Raw genomic sequence first — 10,331 nt, 5'->3', positions numbered from 1 at the left:
CCGCTAGGTGGCGGGAGAGAGGAACACGCCGGCTAATGTCGTTGACTGTCGCGCTTAGTTTTTTGTTGTTGTGCCGCTGCCTCTGTCACGTTCAGCGAGGAGCGAAACCAAATGCGCAGTTAAACCTTTTAATATTACACATATATATTAATGTCCGGACATTTCTAACACTGGTAGGTTGAAAACAAGCAAAACTCTAACCTCGGTGTTGTAGATAATTTGTTTAGGAGCAGATAGTTAGTGCTAAGTAGCTATGCTAGCATTAGCCAACGTTAGCAAATGCTTGGACAGTCATTAATAGACATTACCCGGCCTGCTTGGTTTTTAGTAAGCTTAAGGTGTAAACATGTCGTTGCCTTTAATTAGTAAACAGCTGTGTTACAAAATGCGAACCTGTGAACCTGGGCTGCTGCTCAATTTCCATCCACGTATTGCAGAACAAAATTGTGCTTCTGAAGCAGGTATACATTAAATGAAATGAAACCTGTGTGTGTGTGTATATATATGTGTGTTTTGAGGTAGGTAGGTAACAGGGGCACGGACGGGCAGCAATGTCGCTGTATGATGACCTCGGTGTGGCTGCTAGTGACACCAAGACCGAAGGATGGTCCAAGAACTTCAAGCTGCTGCAGTCCCAGCTGAAGGTGAAGAAGGCGGCTCTGACCCAGGCTAAGGTGAGCACACGCTACGGTATTACAGTATTGATACTGGTGATGATAGGAGACTGCATGGATAGCAGTGGATGCACAGGATTTGCATTTGTACTCTACTCTGACGTTTAAATGTGTTCAGAATGCCACACAACAAGAACACAAACATAAATGTGCACATATTCAATAAATTTGTGTTTGTAGACCCAGCGGATGAAACAGACCACTGTCTTGGCTCCTGTCATTGATCTAAAGAGAGGAAGCTCCAGTGATGAGCGTCAGATCATAGACACTCCTCCACATGCTGCCGCTGGAATCAAGGTCAGTGTTAAGCAGTGAACGTGGTGTGAGGTTGTGATGCAGCTGCACAAACCTGTTCAACCTTTTCTCTGCTAAAATAAAGGTAAATACAAATGCATCCTGTGTGTGTTTGCACTTGCTTCAGGACGCTGTGCCCAGTGGTTTCTCCTCTGGCGATGTCCTGATCCCGTTGGCAGACGAGTATGACCCGATGTTTCCCAACGACTATGAGAAGGTGGTGAAGCGACACCGGGAAGAACGACAGCGACAAAGGGAGCAGGAGCGGCAGAAGGAAATTGAGGAGAGAGAAAAGTACTGTCATGCTTGTTGAACTTGCTCAAACAGCGATTAAAAGCAGCAGCAGTGATTAAAAAAGAGAATATAATGTTGGAGGCATAAGAGACAAAGTTCTGCTGATTAAATGCTGGAATCGGTCTGCCCTTCCAGCTTAAGAATGATAGTTAATCAGTTTGTCTTTTCCTAGTTATTGTTACTTGGGATCCTTGTGTATCTCGGTGCATCTGTAATGCAGAAAATGCTCTAGGATGTTATTTGCAACATGATAGTAATTTGTATGAAACAAAAGAAACTCAGGGCTCCGGTCTGAATCTGAAACCTGGTGTATTGCAGGAAGAGGAAAGACAGGCATGATGGTGGAGCTCCAAGTGGTTTCTCTCGTTTCCCGGCAGCAGAGGGCGACTCAGATGAGGATGAGGAGTACGAGAAAGAGCGGAGGAAACGAAGTGTGTATTTCCCACTGCTCAATTCAAAGTTATTATTATTATTATTATTATTATTACATTCAGAGTACGTATAACAGTGAATGACAATGAATGTAATTGGGATGTCTTGACCTTTACTACTTAATAAATAAAACAAGTTTTTAAGTTTAAAGTCAAAACAGAGCATTAGAAAATGGATCTGAAGTCAAGCAATAATCAAGCAAGTCTCTGTTGTCATTTCGAGTGAACTGTGGCCATTAAGAGGGCGAGATAGATCAACTGCATGAGCGTTATATTTACTGCAGCTTTAAAGGGAAACAAAAAAACATTGACAATGATACAGTTGTTTTCAACCAAAACAAAAGCTAGGTTTCTCTGTCTGTCTCTCTCTCTGTCTCTCTCTCTCTCTCTCAGGTATGGGTGGAGCAGCCATTGCTCCTCCCTCATCACTTGTGGACAGAGATGGTAGGTGTGATGATGATCCATCAGGTGAGATTATATTTTGTCAATTTTTAACATCAACATAATCAATACAGAATAATTTCAGCAGAACCCTTGTCTGAGTAACAGTAAACTCCATTTAAGGAGAAAGAAAGAAACAGCATGATGCATGTTAGGATTTGGTTAGGTTGTGGAAAATGTTACAAAATATTTACTTATTTACTTATATGTATAAAGAGTATCTATCTGAAGTATGCAAATTTCAGTGCAGCTCTACATGTCTGTAATGGTTGCGTTGTTGTGTGTGTTCAGGCTCGTCTTCATACTCCTACGAGGATGAGAGTCGTCCTCCCAGAGGCTCGAAGGCCGCCATCCCTCCACCTATGTATGAGGACTCAGACCGGCCGCGTTCGCCACCCGGACCTACCAGCTCCTTCTTGGCCAACATGGGGTAGGTGGGACACACACACATACACACACACACACACACACACACACACACAGCATTCAGACATCTCACCTCTTTGTGTCTTGAACGCCATACATTTCTATTGGAATGAAAAAGATGATGTGTATATTTCATCCAGTTTGAGCTTATTAGCTATTAGAGATGAACCGATTGATTAATCAATTAGTTAATTAACAGAAAAATAATCAAATTAGGATAACAATAATAAAGTAATTGTAACTATTTTGATAATCATTTAATAATTTAAGTCATTCTTCAGGACAAACAAGCATCTAATTCAATCTTTTCTTTGTTATAATGTCACAGTACATTGACAATCTTTGGGTTTTAGTTGTAGAGTTTCATCATTATAAGGGGATAACTTAAATTTAAGCAGTAGTTTGACTGCTCACATTTTACTGAATTTTCTGCTTATTCCCACAGAGGTACGGTGGCCCATAAGATCATGCAGAAGTACGGCTTCAAAGAAGGCCAGGGCCTGGGGAAACACGAGCAGGGCCTCAGCACGGCGCTGTCCGTGGAGAAGACCAGCAAGAGAGGGGGGAAGATCATAATAGGTGACGCTGCAGAAAAACGTAAGGATGCAGTATTATATATATTAATAATCTCATGTCGTAATTAATGCAACATATAACACACTCTGTTTTTCACGGTCCACTTTGTCCCCTTTTCAATTTGCTTGCTTTCAAGTCTTGTTTACCTGTCGACAGCATGACAGGTGACCTTAGCTTGTGTCATCTCAAGTGTTATGTTTTAGTTGTGACAAATGCATTTGATCTTTTCATGTGTATTTTTGCTCTACACTCATCAGTGACCGTCACTGTCATTTTATCATCACTCAGCTGATTTACTGTGACCTTGTGTGCACATTTTTCTACTTTTTTCATTTTGTGTACACGTGTGTGTGTGTGTGTGTGTGTGTGCGGGTTTTGGTGTGTTTGTGTGTGTGACTGAGCAGCAGGGTCCAGCCTGTCAGGTGTTGCTGAGACTTCAGGCGGAGGCTCTGCAGGTTGGCCTCCACTCCATTTTTCTCTTTCCCACATGCAGTGTGCTGTCCCACTTATCTTTTATTCTAGAAGTGTGTGTGTGTGTGTCTGTTTCTGTGTCTGTGTGTGTGTGTGTTTGCTTGCATGTTTTTTTATCCATGTGTGTGTTTGTTTGTTGTCACTCCCAGTAACCAGATTGAAAGCAGTGATGCTGTATGTCTCTTAAAAGCTGAGTCGTTCCCAAACGTTGCAACAGAGGCGTTGTGTTTTAAGAGCTGCTGTGGCAACGATTAGAAGAGTTTTGCATGGTTTTCTGCTGATTGTGTGTTAGTAGTTTACACACTTTTCTTTAGAATTCTGCAGTCTTCACTCATTTTGGTCTACTTTGAATGTGGTCTTTGTTTAGCACATGACAGGGCTTGTTAGCGTGCACGTCTCCCTTATTTTCCCTCCTTAACAGCCCTGCTTCTGATTCAGACCTACCTGTGTGTGCACTTTGAATTATTTATTTTTCTTTTAAAAGAATAGGCCGAGATTTTGGGAAATAAACTAGTTCTCTTTCAGGGGGAGAGTTAGATGAGAACATTAATAACACCCTCATATCTTAGAGTAATTGCAATAGGCCATTTAGCTCAGCTTAGTATAAAGACTGGAAACAAATAACATGTTAATTAGCAAGTTCTCGAGGTGCAGGTAGATGGATTTTGTTGCCTGTAGACAGAGACAGGCTAGCTGTTTCCCCCTGTTTCCAATCTTTAAGCTAAGCTAACTAGCTGCTGACTGTAGTATGAGAGGGCAATTAATCTCGCTCAGCCAGAAAGCGAATAAGTGTATTTCTCAAACTGTCAAACCTTTGCTTCAAAAAGTATAATCCACACTTTACCAGCTTCTCTGCCTGTGATATATGATTGAAGTGAAGAGTGAAGTTTTTCCTTTGCAGTGACAGGTTTTGGACATTAGATGTCATACTTGAACGTTAGGCTCATCACTGCTTTATTTTCAGCACAACTGTTGTGAGTCATGTTATCAGTCCTGAATACAGGACAGAATGAGAGAGTACAGTCGCTCTCAGACATTTTTCATCCTGTTTTCACATTAGTAATGACACCTTGTGCCCCCTGATTACCAGTCTGATTACTGACAGTATATCTGTCTTAATGTGTGAGTGTAACCAGAGACTGAAAAGTTTAGATATGCTGTGTATGTACAGTGTAGATATGTGTATACCTGTATATGTCAGAGGTTCTGCTCCTCTGCTGCGTTGTCAGTTTTCCAGGAATACTAACAATAGAAGAAATGCACTTGTGACCCATTTAGACTAGTTTCTCAGCAGTGTGTGTAAACCAATAAAACATGACAGATCTTATCTCAGCAAACACAGAGCAGTATTTCTCAACAGCATTCAAAGAAATGATGAGGAATTGTTTAATTTATCACATGTACTGAGTCAAGTTCAACACGATACAGTTTGTTATGACACAACTTCAGTTGCTCCATCCTGCTCACATGCAGCCTGTGAAGAAAGAGAAACGCTAACCTCGTGTCTCTTTCCATCCAACTAGCCGACTCCTCCAAGAAGACCGAGACAAATCCGCTCACAGAGATCCTCAAAAACCCAACCAAGGTGGTCCTGCTGAGGGTACGTGTGTGTGTGATTGTGTGTGATTGTGTGTGATTGTGTGTGATTGTGTGTGTGTGTGTGTGTGTGTGAATTATATTTTTGGGAAAAGGTTGGAGAGAGGTCAGAGTTTTTTTTACAGTGCAACTTCAGACTGATGCAACAAAGTCAGGTCACTCATAGTTTAATGCATAAATCTTTAATATTAAACACTTTCTGAAAATAAGTCACAATCCCTTCAAAGCAAAATGATACAAATAGACTGAGATATTCATTCACTGAAAGCTTTTGATAATTTATATTGTTTTTTAGAAAAGTTCATTGTGATTGTGTGTGTGTGTGTGTGTGTGTGTGTTTTCAACATTTTAACTCAGGAAATTATGGTGAAAATATACAAGTCATTGTAAAGTGTGAACCAGGTCTGGAAATCAAAAATGGAGACAGTAGAAAACCCTGTAGATGAAATCGCAGAAATTTTCAGTTTATTAGATTACAAAAGTACAACAAATTATTATAAAAATCACATTTCATTATCTTCCACAGCCTTATGTTTATGTGTTTGTCCTTTAGAACATGGTGGGCCGGGGAGAAGTGGATGAAGACCTGGAGGGAGAGACGAAGGAAGAGTGCGAGAAATACGGCAAAGTGGTTAAATGTGTTATTTTTGAGGTGAGAGAAGTGACTGACAGAGCTCGACTCGATAAAGCGAAAGTTATCAGACGGGACAATCACAAAAACACACTTTTCCCTCTCAGATCGCAGATGTTCCAGATGATGAAGCTGTCAGGATATTTCTGGAGTTTGAGAGGGTGGAGTCAGCCATCAAAGGTCAGTGTTGTTTTGTTGTACGACCCCCAAGTAAAGCCTGAACACATCAGAAGAAATAATTATAATTGACACAGGTGTTTTGACACTGAAGACATGAAAGTAACAAGGCAGCAGATTTGACTTTTGAAGAACTTGAGCCTACTGTACTTGTGTTTCCAGTGGCACACGGTCACTGAAAATGGTCAACTTGCAAATCATTGCAGTCATTTTGAAAATGTGAGCGGTTGTGTCGTGGTTTGGAGCTCACTTTTATGTAATTGCATCACTTTCTTCCATCATTGTATAACTGCTCCAATAATATGGGTGAAACTGTGTCCCATTCTAAATGGGTCGGCCCAGATCAGAAACAAGGTGAGACTCGTCTCCCTCCGGTGTTACATCACTTGTGGCCCAGCAACCCAGCCGTCTCCCTGCGGCACCAGCAGAACCGCGCTTACATCACAGCTCCAAGAAAGCGGGACAAACGCTCAAAGAACAACACTGAACGCCGCAGTCGTAATGTTTGATACTGAAGTGTCACACTGATTCTATACAGGATGATGATGAAACATTTTATTGCTCCCAGAGGGGAGCCCTTGCGTTGCACTATTGCCATTACGTGCCTTTCCTCCATATGGAAGCCAGAGGTCAGGTGCACATAGTAACAGGTTAGAGATGACCTCTGTCTTCAGCGTCTCGCTCAAAGATCAACTGACTACACAAGGGCTCAGTCCCAGTGAACCTGGTTTCTTTCTGTTACTGAAAGGTAGATATTACTTCATTAGTTCATTTCATTTCACATTTTCATGTTTTTTTTTTTTGTTTTTTTTTTATAACATCTCACCATTAACCTCTTAAAATTAGTTTCCTGTAATGGTGGCAAATGAGGTTTATTTTATTTGGTGTAGAGTCATGCTAGCTGCTGTTTGAGCTAAATGCTAACACACACAGTGACAATGCTAATAGGCTGGAGTTTTGCAGGTAAAAAATTTACCTGCTTCACCATCTTAGTTGAGTGTGTTAGCTGGCTGTGATTTAATAATTAGAACTAAACACAAGCTGAAGCTGGTAGGCATTTCTTCAGTTTTGCAGGTGTTATTACCGGAAAATAATGGACTAATGGTGGCAAGTTATTAGAATTTATCCTGGAACATCCATGTTCACCCCCAACAACAGGCGCACAGAGAAGCAGGGCTGGGTTTCACCACTGATTTTCCCAAATCAATTCAATACTGATTCAGATGGTCCCAATGCAATGAGATCCCTGATTCAGTTAGAGATATTTCAGTTGCTGTGCCAGTTTTGCTTGCTTTGGCTCAGGAGGTAAAGTGGGTTGTCCACTAATCAGAGGGTCAGTGGTTCGATCCCCGGCTCCTCCAGTCCACATGTGGAAGTATCCTTGGACAAGATACTCAACTCCAAAATTGCCTCTGATGGCTGTTCCATTAGTGTATGCGTATGAATGTGAGTGAATGGGTTTATGTGGTAAGTATTGTAAAGTGCTCTGAGTGGTCGATACGACTAGAAAAGCTCTATATAAGTACAGTCCATTTACCATTTATTTACCATTTAGACATGAGAGATCTCATGGAGCTACTGCTAACCTGGTGCATTATTGAAAATATTAATGTTCACATTACGAATGGACCCAAAGCAGCTGCATAACACGACCAACAGTTTAAACACATTTCAAGAAATAATAGCTAGATAAGTAATGTGTGTTGCTAATGTACCCTGGTGCGTCGGCTACAGTGTGAAGCAACAGGTACACACAGCTTCTTCTTGCACTTCTTGCATATAGCTTTGCTTTTGTCCAGCTCTTTGCTGTCTTCATAGTTTTTGAATCTGAAATGCAACCACACATCTGTCTTTAGCTCAGTGCCTTTAGTGGAGCTGCGTCTGCCATGTTTATGGCTCTCGTGACCAAATCTTGCTGCGTGAGAAGTGTGGTCACGCGAGACTAATGCGGTTACAGCTTCACACATTCACAGGAGACTGTAAAAGGCTTAATTAAAAGATCGGCCTCAGGATTTTATGAATTTGTATGGGATCATTCAAATGAAGCTAGATTTGAATGAGAGAATAGATTTTTTTTCAACCTAGCCCTAACAGAGAGGGTCAATAGAAACCATCCTGCAACAAATACATGGGATTTGTCCCAGTACGCATGATGGTGCCAGTCTGACTGTGCATTATCCCTGAACGCCACAAAGAAAGTATCTGTGTTTGGCTAGCTAGCTACGGTTGCTTGGTAACGTTAGCTTGTGTGTGTTGAACATCACTCTACGCACAATGAGGGCAAAGAACACTGATCTCAGACCTGCTGTTTTTACTACAGTGCATTCACAGTTTTCCAACCATTACATTTGTCTCTCTTACGAGCCTCCTCACTGTAACTATAGTTTATACAACATCTTAAGAAAGCATGTAAAAAATGTCCCAGATGCTAAGGCCTGCCTGACTTGCAGTTGTTTAATTACTACAACAGAACACACTTTGTTTTTACATCCAGTGTCGGCACAATGGAGCTGATGTGCTCATATATGAATGAAGGGACTGCATGACAATGTGCTGTCTAATGCAATCTTAAGTGTTCTTCTAGGACAATGGATTGGACCCATTACTGGATTGGGACACACAGAAACAACATGAGGTTGTTCATTTCACTGATAAAGTTGTCACTCAGACAGGACAGCGTGTACACAGTGTATCTCGGTTGTCCTTTTTAAAGGAAGGTTGTCTTGATGTCTCTGCAGGACAGCGTTCACTGTATGATGATGCTGTACGCGTAAACAGGCAACGTTCCTCGGAAGCCATGCTGATGTCATATTTTTCCTTTTACTAAGAATAGGTCAGGAGTGAAAGCCAAAGCAAAGCTGTTTTTTTCTGTTGGCCTATCACGTTCAGTTCTGGTTGTTGCATCATTCAGCTGGTATTCACAACAGTTTATTCCAGACAAATAAAATCACTTCTTCTGACAAGAACAGAGGATACAGCGATGTTCCAGAGAAAAATCCACCATAAAATAACTGTTGAAACAATCTTGGCCTCGTGTAGTTTGGTGGAAACACACTATTCTGGGTCTTTCACCCTCCTTTGAACACATACATGTCAAAGCCCCTCAGCAGGAGCTTGTCCAAAGGCATTCTGGGACACAGAGGAGTATCTGAATGGGCATTTTAGGGTTTCTGTAATAAATCCTGTTAAAAGAGTTATCTATGTAGTCGGTACAGTCTGACTTTAACTGTCTCTCTCTCCTCTGCAGCCGTGGTGGATCTGAACGGACGTTATTTCGGCGGGCGGGTCGTCAAGGCCTGCTTCTACAATCTAGACAAGTTTCGGGTTTTGGATCTGGGTGAACAGGTCTGATGTCTCCCTGGGAAGCTACACCAACAGACTCAATGGACACACATCGTCTCCCTAACTTGTACATAAACCTTTTTTTTTTATATTCTCTGAACAGCAGCGAAGTGTCTGAATATAGAGATGACGAGTCCAACTTGTAGATTATTGCTTGTTTTTGTTTTTTTCCTGTGATGAAAAATACCTTTATGTCAAGATGAAAATAAATGGTCTAAACTCTGTCAAAGCTACAGTTTTCTTTTATTATGTGACGTTATTCCATGCAGCTGACATTTCTATTATCTTTCTATTATGGAATTCAGTATCACAAATGAGTCTCGTCATGCTGACTGGGCTGCACTTGTGTGAATATTTCATCCTGCTTTGAACTTTCTGGAAAAATAATAAATTTAACTAGAAACTTGCACAGATCCTGTTGTGGATCAGCTCTCAATATCCAAGAAGCCTAGTTTTCCTCTGAATTTCATCTGACATAACTGAAGGTTCCACAGTAGTGTTAACACATCTCCAGGGCCAGATAGTCTTAACTTAGCCCTGATGAAATGTGGGAGGGGGAATGGGACAGTGAACGCAGCCCCAGCCTCATTCAGAACTTACGTAAGCGCGCCAAAGGGCCCTGGCGGAGGCGTCCCACTGGAGCAGGTTTAGTTCAGTTCAGAGAAATGGGTTCGTCCGAGAAACAGAAATGAGAAGAGACCCATTTGAGAGATTTCATCCTATGATTATATATCGCAGGGCTGCAGGGGTCAAAGGTCGAGGGAATGTGAATTATCAGGCTGAAGCTGAGGGATAAAAACATGTTTGACCACGTGTTGAAAAACTAAAATTAATATGTTTCACAGACTTTGTACTTATGTAAGCATTTACTTAAGTGCTTGAAAAGCTGAAAATACAAAATAAAAGTCAATGCAGAAAGCTAAAATGCTTAATTTCTTATTGTGGTTTTGGTGTGTCCATACTGAGTTTCAGGGTCAG

The 10,331-nt window shown here is 41.3% G+C and overlaps 1 protein-coding gene across 3 annotated transcripts; it reads left to right on the top strand.

Annotated features, from left to right (window-relative positions):
- Positions 1-31: 31 nt before the first annotated feature.
- Positions 32-9,576, top strand: rbm17 (RNA binding motif protein 17). 3 transcript variants are annotated; one of them, XM_056368092.1, is made up of 13 exons: positions 32-177; positions 527-674; positions 855-971; positions 1,096-1,262; positions 1,581-1,693; positions 2,087-2,161; positions 2,426-2,564; positions 3,006-3,157; positions 3,541-3,591; positions 5,131-5,207; positions 5,757-5,855; positions 5,942-6,014; positions 9,259-9,576. In XM_056368092.1, the coding sequence occupies exons 2-13, from the start codon at positions 552-554 to the stop codon at positions 9,360-9,362; spliced, it is 1,290 nt and encodes a 429-aa protein (XP_056224067.1). In that variant the 5' UTR covers positions 32-177; positions 527-551; the 3' UTR covers positions 9,363-9,576. The 3 variants fall into 3 exon arrangements, with proteins under 3 accessions (XP_056224067.1, XP_056224069.1, XP_056224068.1); XM_056368093.1 differs by having other exon boundaries at positions 54-177; positions 523-674; XM_056368094.1 differs by lacking the exon at positions 3,541-3,591.
- Positions 9,577-10,331: the final 755 nt, after the last annotated feature.

This window comes from Seriola aureovittata, chromosome 22 (genome assembly GCF_021018895.1).
Source record: "Seriola aureovittata isolate HTS-2021-v1 ecotype China chromosome 22, ASM2101889v1, whole genome shotgun sequence".
Lineage (NCBI taxonomy): Eukaryota > Metazoa > Chordata > Actinopteri > Carangiformes > Carangidae > Seriola > Seriola aureovittata.
The sequence above is the reverse complement of the archived record's forward strand: the minus strand, read 5'-3'. Positions and strand labels throughout refer to the sequence as shown.

What these genes read in the sequence shown, in the direction of transcription:
- rbm17 (XM_056368092.1), top strand. Translation starts at nt 552, where the DNA reads ATGTCGCTGTATGATGACCTCGGTGTGGCTGCTAGTGACACCAAGACC. An exon ending in GAAAGAGCGGAGGAAACGAA is followed by an intron (nt 1,694 to 2,086) that starts GTGTGTATTTCC and finishes TCTCTCTCTCAG; the next exon opens with GTATGGGTGGAGCAGCCATT. An exon ending in CCAAGGTGGTCCTGCTGAGG is followed by an intron (nt 5,208 to 5,756) that starts GTACGTGTGTGT and finishes TTTGTCCTTTAG; the next exon opens with AACATGGTGGGCCGGGGAGA.